Source organism: Xenia sp. Carnegie-2017, unplaced genomic scaffold (genome assembly GCF_021976095.1).
Source record: "Xenia sp. Carnegie-2017 unplaced genomic scaffold, XeniaSp_v1 HiC_scaffold_13, whole genome shotgun sequence".
NCBI lineage: Eukaryota > Metazoa > Cnidaria > Anthozoa > Malacalcyonacea > Xeniidae > Xenia > Xenia sp. Carnegie-2017.
The window spans coordinates 9,281,945-9,303,579 of NW_025813436.1; the positions used below are offsets into that span (position 1 = coordinate 9,281,945).

The 21,635-nt window shown below is 33.4% G+C and overlaps 3 protein-coding genes across 3 annotated transcripts; 2 read left to right on the forward strand and 1 right to left on the reverse strand.

The window, feature by feature from the left end:
* The first annotated feature begins 798 nt into the window (after positions 1 to 798).
* On the forward strand, positions 799 to 2,322 carry LOC124450854 (myo-inositol 2-dehydrogenase-like). The gene is made up of 2 exons (XM_047001516.1): positions 799 to 1,271; positions 1,416 to 2,322. Exons 1-2 carry the CDS (start codon positions 941 to 943, stop codon positions 2,093 to 2,095), a joined length of 1,011 nt encoding a protein of 336 aa, XP_046857472.1. The 5' UTR covers positions 799 to 940; the 3' UTR covers positions 2,096 to 2,322.
* Positions 2,093 to 6,495, reverse strand: LOC124450796 (adhesive plaque matrix protein 2-like). Its single transcript, XM_047001448.1, has 13 exons — positions 5,861 to 6,495; positions 5,684 to 5,788; positions 5,163 to 5,273; positions 4,953 to 5,063; positions 4,683 to 4,799; positions 4,506 to 4,616; positions 4,256 to 4,372; positions 4,072 to 4,188; positions 3,815 to 3,931; positions 3,631 to 3,741; positions 3,374 to 3,484; positions 2,403 to 2,519; positions 2,093 to 2,277 (listed from the first exon to the last, which is right to left on the reverse strand). Exons 1-13 carry the CDS (start codon positions 6,327 to 6,329, stop codon positions 2,267 to 2,269), a joined length of 1,725 nt encoding a protein of 574 aa, XP_046857404.1. The 5' UTR covers positions 6,330 to 6,495; the 3' UTR covers positions 2,093 to 2,266.
* LOC124433365 (neurogenic locus notch homolog protein 1-like) lies at positions 4,522 to 21,550 on the forward strand. The gene is made up of 44 exons (XM_046983126.1): positions 4,522 to 4,627; positions 7,640 to 7,722; positions 8,226 to 8,437; positions 8,546 to 8,656; positions 8,727 to 8,837; positions 9,017 to 9,133; positions 9,198 to 9,308; positions 9,403 to 9,513; positions 9,581 to 9,688; positions 9,763 to 9,930; positions 10,007 to 10,102; positions 10,173 to 10,280; positions 10,537 to 10,647; positions 10,746 to 10,856; positions 11,053 to 11,178; positions 11,350 to 11,448; positions 11,950 to 12,054; positions 12,121 to 12,220; positions 12,314 to 12,392; positions 13,193 to 13,394; positions 13,438 to 13,581; positions 13,849 to 13,947; positions 14,053 to 14,163; positions 14,230 to 14,346; positions 14,471 to 14,581; positions 14,934 to 15,044; positions 15,125 to 15,232; positions 15,356 to 15,508; positions 15,756 to 15,851; positions 15,938 to 16,054; positions 16,195 to 16,323; positions 16,612 to 16,731; positions 16,804 to 16,929; positions 17,025 to 17,135; positions 18,097 to 18,726; positions 18,921 to 19,013; positions 19,085 to 19,195; positions 19,552 to 19,662; positions 19,729 to 19,839; positions 20,065 to 20,175; positions 20,288 to 20,413; positions 20,569 to 20,709; positions 20,784 to 20,879; positions 21,044 to 21,550. The coding sequence occupies exons 4-44, from the start codon at positions 8,638 to 8,640 to the stop codon at positions 21,076 to 21,078; spliced, it is 5,100 nt and encodes a 1,699-aa protein (XP_046839082.1). The 5' UTR covers positions 4,522 to 4,627; positions 7,640 to 7,722; positions 8,226 to 8,437; positions 8,546 to 8,637; the 3' UTR covers positions 21,079 to 21,550.
* Positions 21,551 to 21,635: the final 85 nt, after the last annotated feature.

Here is a 21,635-nt window from a genome sequence, read left to right on the forward strand (position 1 = left end):
CTTTGATGTGTGGTTTTAATCGTCAATTTGATCCAGGACTTAGAGAAATCTTTGATCGTGTTAAAGCAGGAGAAATAGGTCAAGTCCAAATGGTAAACCAGCCGTGACTACCCTCTACCACCAACTGAATACCTTAGGAACACAAAAGGTATATACCATGATACTGCAATTCACAACATTGATCTTGTCACTTGGCTTTTTGGAGAAAAACCACAGACCATCTTTACCACAGCTCATGCTTTTTTACCTGAGATTGAAGCAATAAATGATGTAGATACTGTTGCAATTTGTATGAAATTTAGTAGTGGTGGTATAGCTATGATTGACATATCCAGGTTTGCAAGTTTTGGATATGACCAAAGACTTGAAGTTTTTGGAAACAATGGAATGCTGACTCAACATAATAATCGAGCGACCAATGTTGAGCTTTCTAATCAAGATGGAACTACCATGGCTCCTATTTACTCCTCATTTGCAGAAAGGTTTTCAATGTCATACATTCTTGCCATTGAGCATTTTGTGGATTTAGTTCAGGGAAAGTGCTCTCCTGAGATCACAAAAGAATCTACTGTTTTGGTTCATGAGATTATCAAGGCTTGTGAACAGTCTTTGACTACTGGGCAAGCTGTTACCTTGGTATCACGCTAAAGAATTGTATCTTAGTTAAAGTGTACTGAACTGGAAAAGCAACGCATATATGAAACAAAATATAATCATAAATGTAAACTTGATTGTAAATTTTTTAATATCCTGACGTTGTATAAATTAATGACGTTTGCCTTGTTTTCATCGTCATGGCGGTCTTACCTGTTTCGATGATCAGGTAAAACAAGAACGTGCCTCGCATCGTTAATCGTCATAGAAAAATTTCTATGGAAATCATTAAATTACGTTATTCGTTGTTAGAAAGCGAACTTGGCGAAGTTATTCTACCGAAATAATGACAGAAAGAGTAAATGTGGCGCTATTTGGTCTTGGCCGTGCCGGTAAAATTCACTTTAAAAACATTATTGATAATACTCGAATTCATTTAAAGTATATCGTAGAAGAACGTCTTGAAGAAGCGGAGAAATTTGTAAATGAATATGGTTTGACGAACACTAGTGTACTTCCTGGTGAATTTATTAACACTGTCCTAGAAGATAACTTTCTACAGGCTTGTGTAATCGCAACGCCAACACAGACTCACGAGAAGCTTGTAATGGCAAGTTTGGAAGCTGGCAAAGCAGTGTTTTGTGAGAAGCCTTTGGCTAACAGTGTAGAAGCTATTGGTTTGTATATTCCACATAACTTGTTTTTTTCTAGACCAACTTTAATTTCGTTATTGGGTTAATCTTAAATGCGCTAAGATGACTGTGTGGCTGACTTGAGTCCTATATTGTTTTGGTAGGTTAAATATAGGTTATTTCTTGTAGCAAAATGTTATGATGAAGCTAAAAAGAAAGGTTTACCTCTGATATGTAGCTTCAATCGTCGTTTTGATCCTGGTGTGAAAGAAATTGTTAATCGCACAACATCAGGAGAATTGGGACAGATTCAAACTGCTAAGATGACAAGTCGCGACTCTCCTCTTCCCCCTTTGGAATATCTCAGGACATCAAATGGAATATATCATGATTGTGCTGTCCATGATATTGATGTGCTCATGTGGATATTTGGGGAACGACCTTGTAGTGTGTATTCAACTGCACATAGTTTTATCAAAGAAATTGAAGAAATGAATGATGTTGACACTGTGGCAATAGTTTTAAAATTTCCCAGTGGTGGAATTGGTTTGATTGATATTTCAAGGTTTGCTTGTTTTGGCTATGATCAAAGACTTGAAGTGTTTGGAAAAAAAGGAATGTTGGTACAACACAACTATTCACCATCAACTGTCGAGTTCTCTGGCAAGAATGGATCATCTACCGGTAGAATCCATCACTCATTTCCAGATAGATATGAAAAATCGTACATTCATGCCCTTAATCATTTTGTTGATGTAATTAATGGGAATTGTTTGTCAGAAATTACAAAAGAATCAACATTGCTTGCCTGTGAAGTTGTTGATGCTTGTGAGAAATCTCTAAAAACTGGACAAGCCGTACTGCTCTAATGTGTTCAAAACAATCTATTCTTTATTTTTATTAATTAGTAGTAGTCTCTGTTGTTTTTGTATTAAAATTAAATGCATCTTGTCAATATAATATAATTTTATGTTTGCATACAATATAGCTTTGTAATGATTGTAGAAAATCAAATTTTTGGGTGATTATCTTTGCCTTTACTAAAAATGTACTAAAAAACAAAAAATAATACATTAAATCATGCAGTAATGTGTTACGGGGTTGTTTAAATTCAAACTTTCCTTCCACCTAGGAGAGAAAAAGTGATAAACAATTTATGCACATGATTATACTAACTTGGGCAACCTGATTGCGAAGGACCTTGTGCGGCCGTTACACCATCTGGGCAACAGCCCCATCTTGTCGAAGCACATGCAATACCTCTGACAAGCAACGTGTTTTTCGATGCTGAGTCTGAAAGAAATTAAGATAATTGGCACGTTTAATCGCTTGACAATCCCAAGTTTTGTCCTAAATGATCCATTTTATCGAGAGAGTCGTTTTTCACGAGGAACTTCAAAAAAAGTCTGTGTGACATGCTTTGATAAATTACATGGTCAAGTCTCGCACGTTTAAACTTTATTTTGAAATTCTTGCTGTCATCTGGTGAACACTTTCTTCTTTGCGTGCGTACATGGAGTCTTCATTTCGACAACAATGATTAAAGGTTGGTCATTTTAATAAATTCCCGTTCAAGTTTGTAGTTGTACAATATGAACAAGGTTACTTATTAAAATTTTTCATATAGTTTAAGCTTTACATAACAAGGCGTATAATGCATGGAAGAAACTGTGGTGGATTTAAAACTATAAATGAGAAATCTTTTTTGATGACAAACCTTTGAGGTTGTTTATAACAATGCTCCTAGGAGCAAGTTATGGTGACTGTAATTATAACTTTTATCTTGTCTTCATAGGTAATTAGCTAATATAAATTTTACTATGATTAAATGTTACATGGCTGGTCTGGGAGACTACAAATATCTGGGTATTGCTCTTTATTTAAGATGAATAAGAAACATTGTTTTGTGTTAATATGTTATCATACACGACTGGCTTTCTAGCCAGTTGTGTACAAATCAAGGTACAAGTCAACTGTTAAGGCTCAGTTTGTTGATAAGGTCAGTTTACCAAACACAAACAATGCTAAGTAAGTTGATAACTAGCAAAATGTCTCATAAAGAATGTTCTAAGTTTTATCAACAAAATGTCTGATTATTTGTAGTTTGAGAGCTGACCTTGTAGGATTTGAGTTAAAAAAATATTTACCTTCACAAGTTTTTCCATTATATCCAACTGGACATGCACATGTAAACTCCATATCATTTTCAAAGCATGTTCCACCATTTATACAAGGATTCGGATGACATTTGGAACGAACTGTCAATCCATTGAATTATTGAAATAAACATGAAGTTTAAAGAATACATTCATGTAAAAAATAAATATTTATAATAATTTATGTAGAAAATACACAGAGTGTGAAATTTGCAAAAAATATGCATTTCAAAAATAAGTTGATTAACCTTCACAAGTTGGTCCACTAAAGCCAGTGAGACATGAACATTTATCACCACTTAAACCAGGAGAACATGATCCACCATTGTGACAAACAAATGAATGACAATGGTCTTCCTCTTTAGAAAAATATAAAAACTACAAAAGTTTAGACTTCATCCTAGCAAAACGTTAACATAAATAGAAACTAACCTCCGCAATGCATTCCTTTATAACCTGTAGGGCATAAGCATTTTGTACCAAGACCAAAATTTGATGTGCATGTTCCTCCATTTAAACATGGACTATTTTCACAAGGATTTAAATGATCTTTAATCAAATGGAAATGAATATTATTCATTGTCTGTGTTTTTTGTAGAAGTAAATTTTGTTATTTCATATGAATAAATATGTTATTATTGATTTATGTAGATGTCAACATGTTTGAAGTTATGATAGATATTATTAACCTTCACAGTTTGTTCCTTTATAAGGTTTTGGACATTCACATCTATAGTCACCAGTTGTATAACTTTCATGACAAAATCCTCCATTTTGACAGGGGTTTGGTTCACATTGTTTCTCTGCTACAATGATATATCTATGCATAAATTTGACGTGGGAATGTTTTTTATTGTACCTAAGCATTCCTACTTTCACATGTTCGTCCCCTGAATCCTCTGGTACAGGCACATTTAAAGACCATAGGCCCCAGATTAATACATGAGCCATCATTGAGACAAGGTTCTGAGTCACATGGGTTGACCACAGCTGTAGTTATCATAAAGAAAGACTTATAATTTATACATGACTAAACTTTAATGTGTTTAAATAAGTATGATTAGGTCCTTTTTCATATAAATGTAAAATTAGGAGAATCTCGTTTTATTCTTCTTTCATTTACCTTCACAGCTTACACCAGTAAATCCTTGTGGACAAAGACATTGAAAAGATCCTTGATTATCCAAACATGTCCCTCCATTATGACATGGGTTGACATGGCAACGACTTTCCACTTCATAAAAGGTAGGTTATGTTCAAACTGATAAATATATCAATATTTTTCAACTTACATACATACCTTCACAATGTTTTCCTGTATATCCTGGCTGACACAAACATGTCATCATTCCAGGCCTGTCTCCTCCTAGACATGTTCCGCTGTTCATACAAGGACTCAAATGACAATGATCTAATTCTGTGAATAATTTGCACGATAAATTTTATATATTTTCTGTCCACAAGTTTACATCACTACGTCATTGTTTGTTCTCAGGAGCATTATGACATGGTACCCTCCCCCTCCCCCCACCCACCAAGGTTTTAGTGATTTTTGAAATGTACATGTTACCTTCACAAGTTGGTCCTCTGTATTCTACTCCACAACTACATTCAAATCCTCCATTTATTTCTGTGCATGATCCGCCATTTTTACATGGGTTAGGTTGACATTTATTATGTTCTATGTCAAAATTGAGTTTGTTTCTTGTAAAAAGGCAACTTTCTGTGGAGAACTTTCAAACTATTTATTTCATGGTTGCCTGTGATTGAGATCCCTTACCTTCGCAATTTACTCCTTTAAATCCTTCACTACACGTGCATACAAATGCTCCATCAGCTTCGGTACAGACGCCTGCGTTTCTACATGGATTTGGATGACAATGGTTCTCCTCTAGACGTAATTTAGTAAACTTAAATTGTTTGTTTCGGATGACTGAAGTCATTAGTACGTATTACACCTCGAGATTGTTAAGGATATTAATGTACCTTCGGATGACTGAAGTCATTAGTACGTATTACACCTCGAGATTGTTAAGGATATTAATGTACCTTCGGATGACTGAAGTCATTAGTACGTATTACACCTCGAGATTGCTAAGGATATTAATGTACTTTCGGATGACTGAAGTCATTAGTACGTATTATACCTCGAGATTGTTAAGGATATTAATGTACCTTCGGATGACTGAAGTCATTAGTACGTATTACACCTCGAGATTGTTAAGGATATTAATGTACCTTCGGATGACTGAAGTCATTAGTACGTATTACACCTCGAGATTGTTAAGGATATTAATGTACCTTCGCAGTCTGATCCTTTAAACCCTGCTGGGCATATACATTCATAACCTTCTTTGATCTCATTACAAGTTCCTCCATTTTGACAAGGATTTAGCTCACAGTGTGCTAATAAACATAGATTGTGTATCATAAATTTATATGACGGACATCAAGTACATTTCTTCATCTTTATCTTACCATCAAGATCTTCTACTAGAGGATTTACCTCGCCATTTAAATGAAATGCAGGATTAAACATGGTTTCTTGTGCTTCACCAGGATATGCATATTGTCGTGTTGTCATCTGTCTATTATTGTATAAGGATGGATATTTGCTAGCTAAAATGTTCATGATACGTGAGGAGTAAGGTAGTGCTAATGGTGGTCGAGGTATATGTGTTGTTACAATCGTTCTTTGCGTCAATGGTGCTGGTTTCATCCATATGTAAGGTCTGTTACCAAAATATCGTATACGTGGTCTTGTTATGAATTGTCTTTTTGTCTCGTTGGCGTTGTTATGTCTCGTGTGATTTATTTGATGTTTTAGTCGTATATTCGAGTTTCTCGTGTGATCTTTCTTTTTTTTGATTCTTTCCTTGCCAGCGACATTGTTGATCAAAATCAAATATATTATCGTCAAAATAAAATGAAAACGTATATTTCTCATTATCGTACAGTCATCTGTATTTTCTTGATTTGTGATTGTCAATGATACATTTTATAAATCACTGATAATTTTTCGCTAGAAAAATTGATGGATTCTTGATATAATTAAGTTGCCACCCTCAAGTACCTGTAATATAATCCACTGATTTGTGCTTGTGGTGTATCTTTGCTAACTTTTTATATTCATGATTTATCGTCTTGATTTTTATGGTCATTTTATCGTACTTTTATGAAATATGGTCATTTTTTTTGAATAATTCTGTCATCAGCTGTATTGCGTATTTTGATAAAAATACAACCAATGTTATTCATATTTAATAAGTAGTGGGAAGTTAAAACAGTATTTTATTATTCAATTGTTTTAATAAATTTTTAGGAGATGTTTTTTTGAATGATAAGCTTAAGTAATATCACCAAGACTGAGATATTTCTGTGTTTTGTCCTTTACATTGTTATTGCAAAATTTGTGTTGTAGTTTTTCTTTAAAACCTTCTCGTACCAAAAAACTAGATTTTTGTTGTCATATTTTTATTTAGCTTGACGTTTTCTTTTACCATACGTGATTTCTAATGCATTTTGGGTAAGATCTTTGTCTAAACTTCTGCGATTTTTATAATTCATTCATTGAAGGCGTCTACTGAAGGTTTCTTCATCATTATCATAGTGATGATTGCTGGTTCATTTTGTTGGTTGTAGTTCTATTGAATTTTTAACTTGTTTATAAAATGATCGCCTTACTGCAAACGAATGAATTGTTTGTAGGGACTCTGTTTCAAAACCAAAATTCGAAAATTTTTCTCATTGAAAAGTGATTCGTTTCTGGACTTGACATGGTTGTAATCTTCTGTTTTCGTTTTCATCTTCAATATCAAGTTTTCAAATGTAAAATGGTGTCAATATTGCAGCTTGATTTACTTGAATATAGCTTTGGTTTGTAGCTCAAGGGAATACTAACTCTAGATGATGTCCAAAATGTATTGGAAATGTATCTGAAAAAGAAAAGTTTGATCTATATTATTTAATTAAATTCATTTTGTGTATAAAAAGACAAGATATTCTCTCTGTAATGTTGAGTTCACACAAAAAAATGCTCCTTTTACAATCATTGTTTACTCATGCAATTCTTGCGTGCAAAAAGTCCATGATGATGATTACAGTTCCCATTTTCACAGACACAAAGGCATTGTGTCTCTATTTACCTTTCAGTTTCCCCACACATATAATATTTGACTCGTCCTGACATTGTTTTCATATAGAAGTTTGTTTGCGCACGAATTTAAACCTTTTGCATTCATTTTATCTTCAACACAGAGACCGTCCCTGAAGAAAGGATTTGGAATACATGGCGAACTAAAGCCAGAAAAGAAATGACAGCATACGTTGTTGTTGTGAGTGTTTATTTTTCAATTTTTTAAATATTCGCTGTTTTTTCGTTACCCTTCGTGTTCATGTCAATGGTTTACTTTTCTTGTATTGAAACATTAGAATTCATTCTTGCTTATCATCTTACTACTTTATAATTAGCAACTATTATAAACTAACCTTCGCAATAATCGAGTGATTTGACCACCACTTGTGAAAAACAGTTGGTAAGAATTAAAAATTACGAATGAATATTCCGTATCCATGAAATAAATAAATCAGGAAAATGGAAAGCTTTGTCTTATTCATATATTAGACAAATCCACCACCCGTTAAACATCGTTCCTTCTGTTACTTCATTAATAAATTAACGAGGTGTTATTTGGAATTTGGAATTTATCTTTTGAGCGTTCTTATTGCAATTCCAATTTCATGATTTGTATAGTTTAAGGTTTTGTAAACACCCAATGATGCATTTATTTTGTTCAATTTATTTGACATGTTTTCTTCTTGTTTTAACCTCACATGTTCACAGTAAAATATCAAACATAAGAAAGAATGAAAACGTTAGATGGCAAAAGGAAGTAAAGAAGAAAAAACTGGACAGTAAAGTTCATTTGGAATATAAGAATTATTCGTCAGAGATCAAGAAAAGACAGTTATTATACCCACCATTGAACGTGTTTAATAATTATCCTTTTTTTAAGCCACCACCTATTCGCCATTTTGTTGTTCATCATCATGCTAGTGAGTTTAAATTACAGTATTTTATGTCTGTCACAGAAAGAATTCGAAATTGCTCAATTATATGACAAACGTAATATATATATAATCATATGAATCTGTATTTCTCAGTCCCTGTCGCCTGTGATCCTAATCCATGTCAGAATGCGGGAACTTGTACTGTCGTTGTCAAGGGTTACGAGTGCACATGCCAACCAGGATTTATGGGATCGCATTGTGAAGGTAAGAAGAGAATTAATTAATGAATATAGTTCTCGTCTTCACAAACATTTTTTTTTTGTTTTGTCTGCAGTGCGAAGTCAATGTGAACCCAACCCATGTAAAAATGGAGGGACTTGTTATGATGTTGGTACTGGGTACGAGTGTACATGCTCACTTGGTTTCAAAGGAAGTTCATGTGAAGGTAGGATAATTTTCTATCCAGGAGGGGGAGAGTGGTTGTTTTATAGTTTAACATAGTTACCTAGGGAGGAGAAGTTCATGTGAAGGTAAGATAATTTTCTATCCTGGCGGGGGAGAGTGGTTGTTTTATAGTTTAACATAGTTAACTAGGGAGGATTTCATTTTGAGAGATTATTTTAGATAAAAACAAGTGTCATCCTAATCCTTGTGAAAATGGTGGGATATGTACAGGAACTAATGACATTGATGGATTTGAGTGTACTTGTAGAGAGGGATACAAAGGGAAGAGTTGTGAAGGTAAGGGATAAGAGTGAACACATGTTTATTAAGGTAAGATTACAACTTTTCAATGTATTTTTAGCTGTGAATCAATGTAGTCCAAATCCGTGTAAAAATGGTGGATTGTGTGTCGAGAAGGGAACTAAGTACGAGTGTACTTGTCCTTTTGGATACAAGGGAGTAACTTGTGAAGGTGAGAAATTTTTATGTCATTTGCTCACAAAGCTTTTATTCAAAAATACGAAAAGGCGTATATTTTTCTAAAATTTCTTTCTTGAATTTTGTAGAACAAAGCAATTGTTTCTCGACGCCCTGTCTCAATGGTGGAACATGTGTTGAAGAGTCTGGAGGATACAAATGTAATTGTCCATATCACTATAGTGGAGTCCACTGTCAAGGTTAAAATAAAAATATCTTACTGGTTTTTTTAAATATCATAACGATAAAATGGATCAACTTTTTCAGAACACCTTTGTCATCCGTCACCGTGTCAGAACTCTGGAACATGTATTGAAGAAAATGGAACATTTCGATGTGTTTGTCGTATTGGTTATCATGGACATAATTGTGAATGTAATTATTGTTGAATGCTGTTTTATTGCGTGATCAATGAAATCTTTATTTTTTTCATACATTATTGTTTAAAGTTGAAACTCCTTGTATCTCTCATCCTTGTCTTAATGGTGGTGTATGTATTGATATGACTGCTATTCATGATCATGATTTGGATGTACGTATGCTTACTCCATCATCTATGTATAAAAATGGATATTATTGTAAATGTTCTCCTGGTTACACTGGCACAAATTGTGAAGGTATTGTGTATCAATATGTACCCCTCATATTCATCAATATATGTGTTGTAAATCCAGTGATTTTGATGGTTTTCAGACGATTCATGTGGTCGTTGTCACTCTTATGCTGAGTGTGTTGATAACAAGTGTCGTTGTCTAGATGATTACCATGGTGACGGGATACACTGCCGCAGTAAGACATTTTGTCGAGGTTGCAATCATGTAGCCAAATGAACCCAAAAATGAGCTCTTTTGCTTTTCAGAAAACGTCTGTCACCCGAATCCCTGTAAGAATTCTGGGAGATGCGTTGAAGCTGAAAATAATTTTGACTGTGACTGTCCATCTGGATATACAGGACCTCTTTGTCAAGGTGGTTGATAGTAGTGTTGTTTTCTTGTATAGTCATGTTTACAGTTTGATGTTGTTTTCTTGTATAGTCATGTTTACAGTTTGATGTTGTTTTCTTGTATAGTCATGTTTACAGTTTGATGTTGTTTTCTTGTATAGTCATGTTTACAGTTTGATGTTGTTTTCTTGTATTGTCATGTTTACAGTTTGATGTTGTTTTCTTGTATAGTCATGTTTACAGTTTGATGTTGTTTTTTTATTCTTTTTTTGTCTTTCAGTTCGTCGGTTCTGTTTTCCTAATCCATGTAAAAACGATGGTGTTTGTATTCCTTCTACACAAGGTTATTCATGTTCTTGCAAGAGAGGCTTCAATGGTGATTCTTGCTCAGGTTAAGTTATCTTTGACGAAGTGAAAGTTTTGTCGCCATTTATTGCATGTTCTCCGATTACAATTTTTTTAATTATGTCAATAATTTTTTTTATACAGATAGTGACGTTTGTCAACCTAATTCTTGTGTTAATGGTGGTACATGTCGTGTTGAGAACAACGAAGCCGTATGCACCTGCACTGAACAATATGAAGGCAGACGTTGTGAAGGTAAATATTTTTAAGTAAACTTTAACTTAACATATTACATCATACACTGAGCATTGCGAAGAAAGTCGATGTGTTTGTTGTAATCAAGATTAGAACGTTTAGAAGACTTTGCATGCTGGGCTAGGAGGTGATTTGTAAATAAAAAAAGATGTTATATTATGTTACTATAAAAATGTAAAATGTTGTCTTTTTTCAGTTGATACTCGCACTTCAAAGTCTCAATGTCATCCTAATCCTTGTCAAAACGCGGGTACGTGTCATGAAAATGATCCTGGATACGACTGTTATTGTGCAACTGGGTTCAAGGGACCTCATTGTGAAAGTATGACACGTTTCTCTTACTGAAATTCTTTCATTTTTAGTGTTATGTTTCCTATGATTTTAATGTCATAATAATATAAATTATATTTCTATGATTTCTTTGTTCAAAGAAAAGCCAGAGAAAGTAAATTTTTACTCCTTGATAGAAGCAATGTATTTTGCTTTTTTTCAGTCAATGAATGCGAGAAGTGCGATCCCTATGCTATATGTGTCAGCGGTCAATGCAAATGTCGTATTGGTTACATTGGTAATGGTCATGGATGTCTTAAAGGTAAAGATCATCATATATGTGTATTTATTGATGACTTTAGCTGTTGTATTTACATGTTTTCTTCTTATTTCAATCTACTCAATAATTACGTAGTTTATAAGCACTAGATTTCTCTAAGGTGATAGTTAATGAGGGCGAAAAAAGGATTGTTGTAGTTTTCTTTAATTTATTGTTTTATGCATTTGTTGATGTGATATTATTTTAATGAAAAAACGAACGACTCTCGCTCAGTGCATGTTTAGTTATTTTAATTGAATTTTTGATCATTCTTCCCTTGAAAAAATTATATCTTTGAGTCGTTTTTATTGTCAATTTTAGTCTTCCCTAGAATTAATCTTTAAAATAAACACTCAAGTTTATGGTTAAAAATAGATCTAAGTAAAACGCGACACAACAGCCTTGTTTTTTCACTACTTGCTATCTAAGGAGAGTTAGATGGTGATTAAGAGTATCCTAGCATTTGCAATAAAATAATTGTATGATTCTACTAATCTGTCTTAGATCCTGACTCTGACTGTAACAGTTGTAGTCCCCAGGCTTCCTGCAAGAATGGGATGTGTGTATGTCTTTTTCCATTTATAGGAAACGGTCATACATGTTATTCTTGTAAGTCGACCATAAAAATTGTTTAATTCATCTTGTAGTTTTCATGACGTAATGCCTATTTTTCAGCCATTACTTCACCTCCACCCGCGCCTCTGTATTCAACCTGTACGTATTCTAGCTGCCCGTTTCCTAGTCAATGTTATGGAAATATTTGCTTATCAAAAAGGTTTGTATAATGGTGTATATATAGATTGTTATAGTCCTGTTCATCCGTTCACTCTATTAAAATTCTATTATAATTTAATGTTTAACTTGACAGATCACAAATTATGAAAAACGTTCTATCCACTATCTATCACTCAAAGAAACGTCAAGATATGAGACTTGCCAAGCTTAAGGCCTAAGAAATTCTGATGTCTCTTGAAATAATCGTCTAATGTTCTTATTTTAGCAAGAGGAACCAATAATAATTTATGGCTTCTTCAAAACATACTGAAGTGAAACAAGGGAGTATCGTTACATGTTTGTAGATTTAAATTGTCCAGTATAGTGAAGACCTGAGAAAGAATATTGATGTCGGTATTGACTGACGTTTCAACATCCTTAGTGATGACTCTGAAGATAACTAATAGAAAACATCAGTCAACATCAACAACAACAGTTCTTTTCAAGACTCTACCAACCTGGACGATTTACATCTACAAACATGTATCAAAACATACTGTTATGGTCATTTAATCCTATTTTAACAACAATTAGTGAACTCAATCTTATCCTTGCTAATGCACGTTGTCTTTTGTAAAAACTTGTGATAATTTTTAAGTGATAAAATGCCCTTTGAATTAACCAAATGTTGAAACAATAATTTTCTCTGCGAGTCAAATTTTCTGGGCAAAAGTTGAAGTAAATAGAGTTAAAAAAGAATTGATGTAATCTGTTTGTTACCTGTCTAATATGTTATTATTCATTATTTTATACCTGTAAAAACAATGACAAGCTACTGAATTTTTTTAAAAAATTTAACTATTCTCTTTCTTGGTATACAAGAAACACTCTATTTAACAGTTAAACAAAGAATAAACGATTCATCATGGCGAAATATTCGCTACATCATAGAGCAAGCAAAAGAAATCTTTTGGGATGTTTAAAATTTTATTTTTTATTTATTGCATTAACGTTTAACTGTTGTGCTGTGAAGGAAGGCAGGATTACACAAAGATTAATTAATAAAATTGGGAATTATAGCAAAAAATTGTCAGCAACGCGATCCAAAGATGAAAGGAAAGTGCGACATAAAAACATGGAGGTTGTTGCATCATCGTTGATGGCTAAAACTCAAACAAAAGTTTACAAAACGAACGCCAATAAATTGGTTGATAAAAATGGAATCAAACGAGATAGTTTTACGACTATTCCTGAATCTTTTCCCTTTAAAATGATAAGCAAACGGCACTATAATAACGAAAATATTCGTTATATACCTCAGTTCTATCCTCTCTAATATGAAGTACATATCTCAGCCAATAGCAATGGCAATTGAAATAGCAAATAAATGGAAAGTACAACATTATCACATTCATAAAGATTGTAAGTTTATTTTACAATACAATTATTGCATTATATATTTTTTAAATTTCCTTTAGGTAAGATCAATCATGTAATCCATACAGCTTTGTCTTCAGTGACAATCTTATCATCTGTTATAATATCATCTTTAGTTAAAATATTTTCTACGGGTATAGTGTTATCTGTATGGGTGTAATCTTACCTTAGAATAGCTTTTTTTCTGCAGGTATTTTCTACCGTAATGAAGGAAGCTACATGTTAATGGGGATAATTTTTTTTCCGCTTTAGTAAATCAAGATCCTTGCATGAATGGTGGTGTATATGCTTTGGCTCATCAAGATTATATATGTATTTGTCCTAAAGAATTTCGTGGCAAGAACTGCCAAGGTTGGTTATTTCAAACCATTTCAAATGGTCATCCCGTTTGTTTGTCATTTTCTTAGCAATGTTCCACAGTTATTTTATTTGCATCGTATGCCTGCTTCATTGCAGATAAAAACTACTGTTTCTCAGGCCCTTGTATGAACGACGGAGTTTGTAAGGAAATATCTCATGGCTACAAATGTTTGTGTATGCAAGGGTTTATGGGTAGTAACTGTGAAGGTATGAGTATTGCGGTATTCATGATGATTTTACGAAATACTTTACAAACATTTTTTTTAATAATAGAGAAGAACCCTTGTCAGCCGAACCCGTGTAAATTAGGGGGATCATGTGTGATATCTGATGAAGATGAACGTTTTCAATGTATCTGTAATCCAGGAAGCAAGGGCAAGCGATGTGAATGTAAGAATACGAAACATTAATTTATGGAAGAGATGCATGGAGAAAGCTGTTTTACTATGAACACGTGATGTTGAATCATGTCTTTGTAACTTTATCTTGCATATTTCCTGTAATTATGACGTAGTGGTCGACAAATGCAAACCTAACCCTTGTAAAAATTCTGGCACTTGTGAAGAAAGAGAAGAAATGTCCGTTTGTTTATGCACATCAGAGTATAAAGGTCCAACTTGTGAAGGTTTGCATCTTTACATTAAATTTTATATAAAGGTCCAACTTGTGAAGGTTTGCATCTTTACATTAAATTTTGTATAAAGGTCCAACTTGTGAAGGCTTGCATCTTTACATTAAATTTTGTATAAAGGACCAACTTGTGAAGGTTTGCATCTTTACATTAAATTTTATATAAAGGTCCAACTTGTGAAGGTTTGCATCTTTACATTAAATTTTGTATAAAGGTCCAACTTGTGAAGGTTTGCATCTTTACATTAAATTTTATATAAAGGACCAACTTGTGAAGGCTTGCATCTTTACATTAAATTTTATACAAATAACTTTTTGGCAACAGTTCTGTGTCACGTGATGTTTAGACGAGAGACAATGTTTTCAGCAACCATGTCTAAATGGTGGTACGTGCTTGGAGCATGACGACAGCTTTAATTGCACGTGTCCTGCTGGTTTTACTGGAGATATTTGTGGAGGTAAAAGTCTCGCATGTTTTTTTCCTGTCCATAAGTCATGTCTGCAATTGTCGTCATATGAATTTTCTGTGTTTTTTTAGAGCACGTATGCGATCCAAGTCCTTGTATGCATGAAGGAAAATGTACCGTTGAATCAGGACATTTTAAATGTCACTGTCCCCCTTTATATAAAGGCGATTTCTGTGAAAGTAAGCTGTATGCTTTAAATACTTATTGACTAATATCTTTAAACAATTTATATTGATTAATAAGTCGCTGTTAGATTAGAATGTAATGAATTAAATGTTAATGATTTAGTGTGTGTTATTTAGTTCCAAATCCTTGTCATGTTCGACCTTGTCTTAATGGGGCTCTATGTATAGACTCATTTAGTGGTTACCATAGCTCTCCCACAAACTGGAATCGTGGTTCTTTACATTATTTATGCATCTGTCAACCTGGTTTTTCTGGTTTTAACTGTGAGGGTATGATGAAACTATTACCTACAGTAAATTGTATTTCATTTCTTTTTGAGATTGAGATCCCGTAAAAGCAAGGTGAATAACATTCACTAAGGGTTCAAAGATCGAACTTTTCATACATAACGTTTATTGTCATTAATTCTCTCTTTACGGCAAATACCTGTCTCTTACGTATTGACTGTAATTTTAACTATTAAATTATTGTTTATTTTATTCAAACTGTTCATTTTTGGTATGTTATTCTTTTTAGTAAACGTCTGTAAAAAATGTCACTCGTTTGCAAAATGCGTCAACAAGACATGTATTTGTAATCCAGGATATAAAGGCGATGGTTTTCATTGTGAACGTATGTTAAGCAGTTTCTAAACACAATATTGTGTATTTATGATCTCTCACTTTATATGTTTGATAAAATTGAGTTTTTTGTTGCAGAAGAAGAAGGTCTTTGCGATTCAAATCCATGTAAAAATGGCGCTTCGTGTAAAGAGAATGTACAAGGAGGGTATGACTGCCTTTGTATTGATTTCTTTTCTGGACCAAAATGTGAAGGTAAGAACAACTCGTTGCTGCTCTTTAATGTGTACATATTTTCAATCATTTGTGTTCTGTAAAATTCTCATCTCTTCAATCCATGTTTTGTATTATCCACATTTATTGATTCTTTAATAATCTATTCTTGTTTATTAAAGAAAAGAACCCATGCATTCCTAGTCCTTGTCATAATGAAAGTGAGTGTGTAACCTTACAAAATGCCGACTACAGATGTGTTTGTGATTCATCTCGAAATAGCGGCAAGAACTGTGATATTAGCAATAAAAGTAAGCAAAATTTGTAACAAAAACTTACCCAGTTATATTGAAGTTTAACCATGGCTTATTGCAAGTTCATTGAGAGACTTATCGTTCATCTTATTTGTAATGTTTTGAAAAAACACATGCACGATTCATTTTATTTCTATAATCATTAAGAAACATATGGTTTTTGTTAAATAATGGTAGAAATCACTTTGCAATTGTTCACTTTAACTTAACCATCATTAAAGGATAATAAAAGCAACAGATTGTCTGCACTGTGTTTTTATTTGAATATATTTTTTTTAATTACAGGTGGTTGTTCTCCTAACTCTTGCCTTAATGGTGGAACATGTTATGTTGAAGAAAATATGAGAAGATGCCTGTGTAAAAAACCATACTTAGGCAGTAGATGCGAACAGGATCCCACTATTAGTAAGTTGACTTTTTTCTTTCTCGGTGTATTTTGATTTGTTTTTTTTACACGTGAATATGGCTTATTGGCAGTTGACAAATCCTTTAAAAACAACATATGTCATCCTAACCCATGTCAAAATGGCGGTGTATGTGTGGCAGTGACAAGTGGCTATGATTGTGAATGCTCAGACCAATTTACTGGTGCTCAATGTGAAGGTACAACGATTATTGTTCACAGTAAATGCTTTCTTTGATGGCGATGGAAAGTAATTGTATTTTATTTACTGCCATAATTATTTTCTCTTCTATAGTTGATAAGTGCTCTAAATGTGACATTCGTGGGGCACATTGCATCGCTGGAGAATGTCGTTGTATGAAAGGATACATGGGAAATGGTTTTCATTGTGTCAAAGGTGTAGAATAATTAACTCAGACAACTGACCCCATGAACTAAAATTTTAGTTATGAAACAGGAATTATCACCAATCGAAGCAATTCTCAACACTAGAGAACAATGTGCCAAGTCAATTCTGAGAACAATGTGCCAAGTCATGTCTGAAAGTTTTATTGATGTGCACACTGCAAATCTCTCTCGAGATACCATGTTTTGGGCGCAGTGCAAATCTCAAATATGATTAAAAAGTCAATGTTCAAAACATTCGTTCGGACACTTAAACAAGAAGAACTGCTTCATGTATACTTGACGCAGTTAAATTATTTTAGTTTGCAAGTACAATGTACTAACTCTATCATGAAGATTATGTTGATAAAGTACAAATCCTTTATGAAAATATCTTGTGTTAAGCGTCTGATTATCCCATAATTTTAAGTCAATTATCATGACATTCTTTGTTGATGTACCGCTTCATGTATACATGATGCAGTTCAACTCTTTTCGTTTAAATCTTAGAGTAAAATGTGCTGAGTCTCTGTGTTCTGAAGATTTCATTGATATAGTGGAAATCCTTCTTGAGATATCATGTTTTGGGAGTAATTCAAATTCCAAAATTTGATAAAAAAGACAATTTTCAAGGAATTCGTTGCTGAGACTGATGTTGAATCAAAACTCGAAAGTGTTGAGTTGTTGCTACGTGAGAAGTGAAGACACGAGAATTTTTCTCCCACATAAAACACAATCAAAGGTTTGAACACGATTTTGAAGTGTCAAATTTGAATCTCTGCAAAAATTAACAAAATTTGAGGGGAATTGTTTGCATGTGCGATGTTTCTTGTGGCCAAATTGTTTTATTTAAAGAATCTCTGCAAAAATAAACAAAATTTGAGGGGAATTGTTTGCATGTGCGATGTTTCTTGTGGCCAAATTGTTTTATTTAAAGTTTCTTTAATATTTAATGAACTAGCTGTTAGCATATTTAAAATGAAACATAAGATCAACTTTTACTATGTCCCGTCAGTATTTTTTTTTTAAGCTTTTTTTTATTTGGATAGTTGTCATTATAGCAGAGGGAAAAACTAAAGAAGTGAAAAAGGAGGATGACGAGAAGACCTTAAAGACGCGGTTTACTACATTGCAAAAAGAAAAGGTTAAAACTATCCACAGAACTGACAGTGGATTTCGTCGTACAAAACTTACGAGAGAAAATGAAAAGTCATTGTCTCAGTATTTGGGATCACATCGTATATTTAATTCGACGTTATTTAAATCTAGATCTGTTTCTCCAAGTTTATCGTCATTTATGAGCACATCCAAGCTACAAGGTGGTTCAATGAATACCAATAATATTACTCTTTTTCAAAGTGGATTAAAGAAAGCAACTAATCCTGTCTTACCATCACCTTTTGCACACAAAACTCCATCGTTATTTCCACAATCAATATCTAAAAAACAGTTTGCCCAGCAAAATAATCTCCTTCAAAATGGCATAGAAACAGAGAAAGTTTCACCTATAAATTACATGAAATATGATATGAAACTGATACCAAAATACTTCAAGTTTCTTTACTCCAAGACACCTGATGTCCATGTGTCACACTTACATTATCATCAGGGAGGTATGTTACGTCACAACATGACGTCATTAAGATAACATTCGTTATTTGGTTTACGTAGGTCTAATAATAAAATGTTTGTTTTGATGTTATTAACATCAGATTAACACATCCCGGTTATTCTTTTTGTGAATTTTTTATATCCAATGAATACATTGTTTTTTTTAACTAAAGCTTTTGACATAATTATTTTACAGTCAACCCTTGTCAAAATGGTGGAATCATGGTTCAGTCTCCTGCAGGATACTCGTGTGTTTGTCGTAAGCAGTTTACAGGCAAACATTGCCAGGGTACAGTGCTTTATATTATGAAGAGAAAAATTCATATTTCAAACAAATGGCATGCTCGTGTTTTCATTTAGAAAGAGATAAGTGTTACCCCAATCCTTGCAAGAATGGAGGTAACTGCATTGATCAGGGAACACATTTTCAATGTAGATGTGGTCACAAGTATCGTGGACTCATATGTGACAGTAAGCACTTTAAATGTAGATATGATCTTCGCACTTTGTTGGACAATTTAAGCAATTGTCTCATAAACCTGAAAAATTCAGGTGACTCAACGGGATTCGAACCCATGACCTCTGCGGTGCCGAATCCTGTTGAGTCACCTGAATTTTTCAGGTTCATGAGACAATTGCTTAAATTGTCCAACAAAGTGCGAAGATCATATCTACATTTAATTTCAAACACCCCACTGCATAAAAACATTCTTTAGTAAGCACTTTGTTAAATTAACACAACAATAAACATCCATGGTAAAAAAGATGAAATATTTTTTTAAATATGGAATATACTATGTTGAAAGGAATCATTTATTTTGTTTTAGTTTTGAATACCTGCATTAACAACCCTTGTGAACATGGCGCAACTTGTTTGGATTTGGTCAATGATTTCAAATGTATTTGTTCACTTGGTTATAAGGGAAAATTTTGTGAAGGTATAAATAGTTGAGTTGAGATAATTTCATTGACTAAGTTGACGTCTTGACGATTCTCCTCCCTAGAATTTGATTATTGCGATCCCAATCCTTGTAAAAATGGCGGAACGTGTTCAGGGATAGGAATGAACATAACTTGTAGCTGTTTACCGCAATATAAAGGAAAAAGATGTGAAGGTATGTCTGTTAGGTTTTTGTTTATTTTAAAATGTTTAGTTTATAACACTAAAGATTTTCTATATCATTGTTCATGAAGAACTCGATGTTTTTCTTAAATTTTGATGATCATAACCATGTGACAATATTTCACTTATATTTAAACTGTGTTTATGTATCCATTTTATTTTGTGGGGCCACGTACGTGTTCGCCCTGAGGATCTATTTTTATGGTTTGTGTTTCAGTTAAGAAAGTTTGTCTTCCCAATCCTTGTCGAAATAACGGAAATTGCATTGAGGAGAAGTCAAGTGATCCTTGTGAGTGCATGCCAGGATTTAATGGAAAATATTGCCAAGGTAGTATTTATACTGAAATTGCACCCGCGATCCTTTTGAGTTTCATCAACTTGTGAAAGAATGAAATGTTCAGTTTATTATTTTGACGGTCATGGTTATTTCATGTCATTAGAAAATGTTTGTAAACCAAGTCCATGTTACAATGGCGGTAATTGTTCTTTTGAAAAATCTCCGAGCTCATCGACATGGCTACCTATTTGTAAATGTTCATCTGTCTTTAAAGGAAAGAAATGTGAAAGTAAGTTTGTCTTCATTGTGTTTTGTTTTTTCTTTACGTCCTTCCGTACTTGCTAAATTTGCCTCTCTTTAATATGATCAGAATTTATGTGAACAGTGGTTAATTCATTAAGAGACTTAAGTCATTATTGATCTATGCATTCTTTGTTTTCTTAGTTCCCAACCCGTGTGCAGAAAATCCAGGCCCATGTAGTCATGGTTCGTGTTCTGATACATACAATAGTCGACGTGCAGATCTTTCGGTTGATCATTATGTATGCACGTGCGATAGGGGATATATGGGGTCACAATGTGATGGTAATATAATTTATTGATCATAGATTTAATAGAGTTGAGTTAGCATTGCAACAGTTCATATATTTATGTTTCAGTTCGTATTTGTGATAAGTGTAGCAAGAATGCAACATGTCGCAATGATGAATGTGTTTGTAATGATGGATTTCATGGTGATGGTTTTGAATGTCAAAGTAAGTTCAAATTATCTGTAAAAATTTTAATGAAAAGTTGTAGTTGCATGATCAGCGAGGGTTTGTTGACATGACATGCCAGAACGTGGGCTCAGTTTGTTGACAAGACATGACAGAACGTGGGCTCAAGATTATCTGTTTACTCTTTTCTAATCTTTCTTCAGAATTACCCGACCCATGTAATCCCAATCCATGTTAAAACTTTGGAATCTGTATTCCTGTAAAATCATCTTATGACTGCTGCTGTCCACGTAATTCGTTGGCTCAAGATGTGAACGGCAACTTTGATAAGTCTTTGATACAATCCATAGCGCCAAATGGTTATTCCCAAATTGTCTTACGTTGTTCCTTGTTGGCACGAGACCAACAATTTTTATGTTTTAAAACTAAATTTGTCAGTGATGAAACTAACCATCAACTTGCTTCTTTGTATTGCGGATATTGACGTGTCCATTGAGTAAAGAAAAAGAGTTTTCAAAATAAAACATCACTTAAAATTGTCAATGCGGGACTAAATCTTGCTTACCGCTACGCTACCGTAAACTGACATCTTATATATAAGTTAAATAAAAGTCAAGTTATTTAATTTTCGTCTCAATTATAGTTAGGGTTTGTGCTGTATGATTGTATTATTACAAAAATTGCATTAAATCCTGATTTATGAAGTTAAATTAAATGATATGAAAAAGTTACAAATTCCTCCCCAATCTTGCCATGAAATTGGCTGAAAATTGGAACTAGGTGACAAATGGTAAA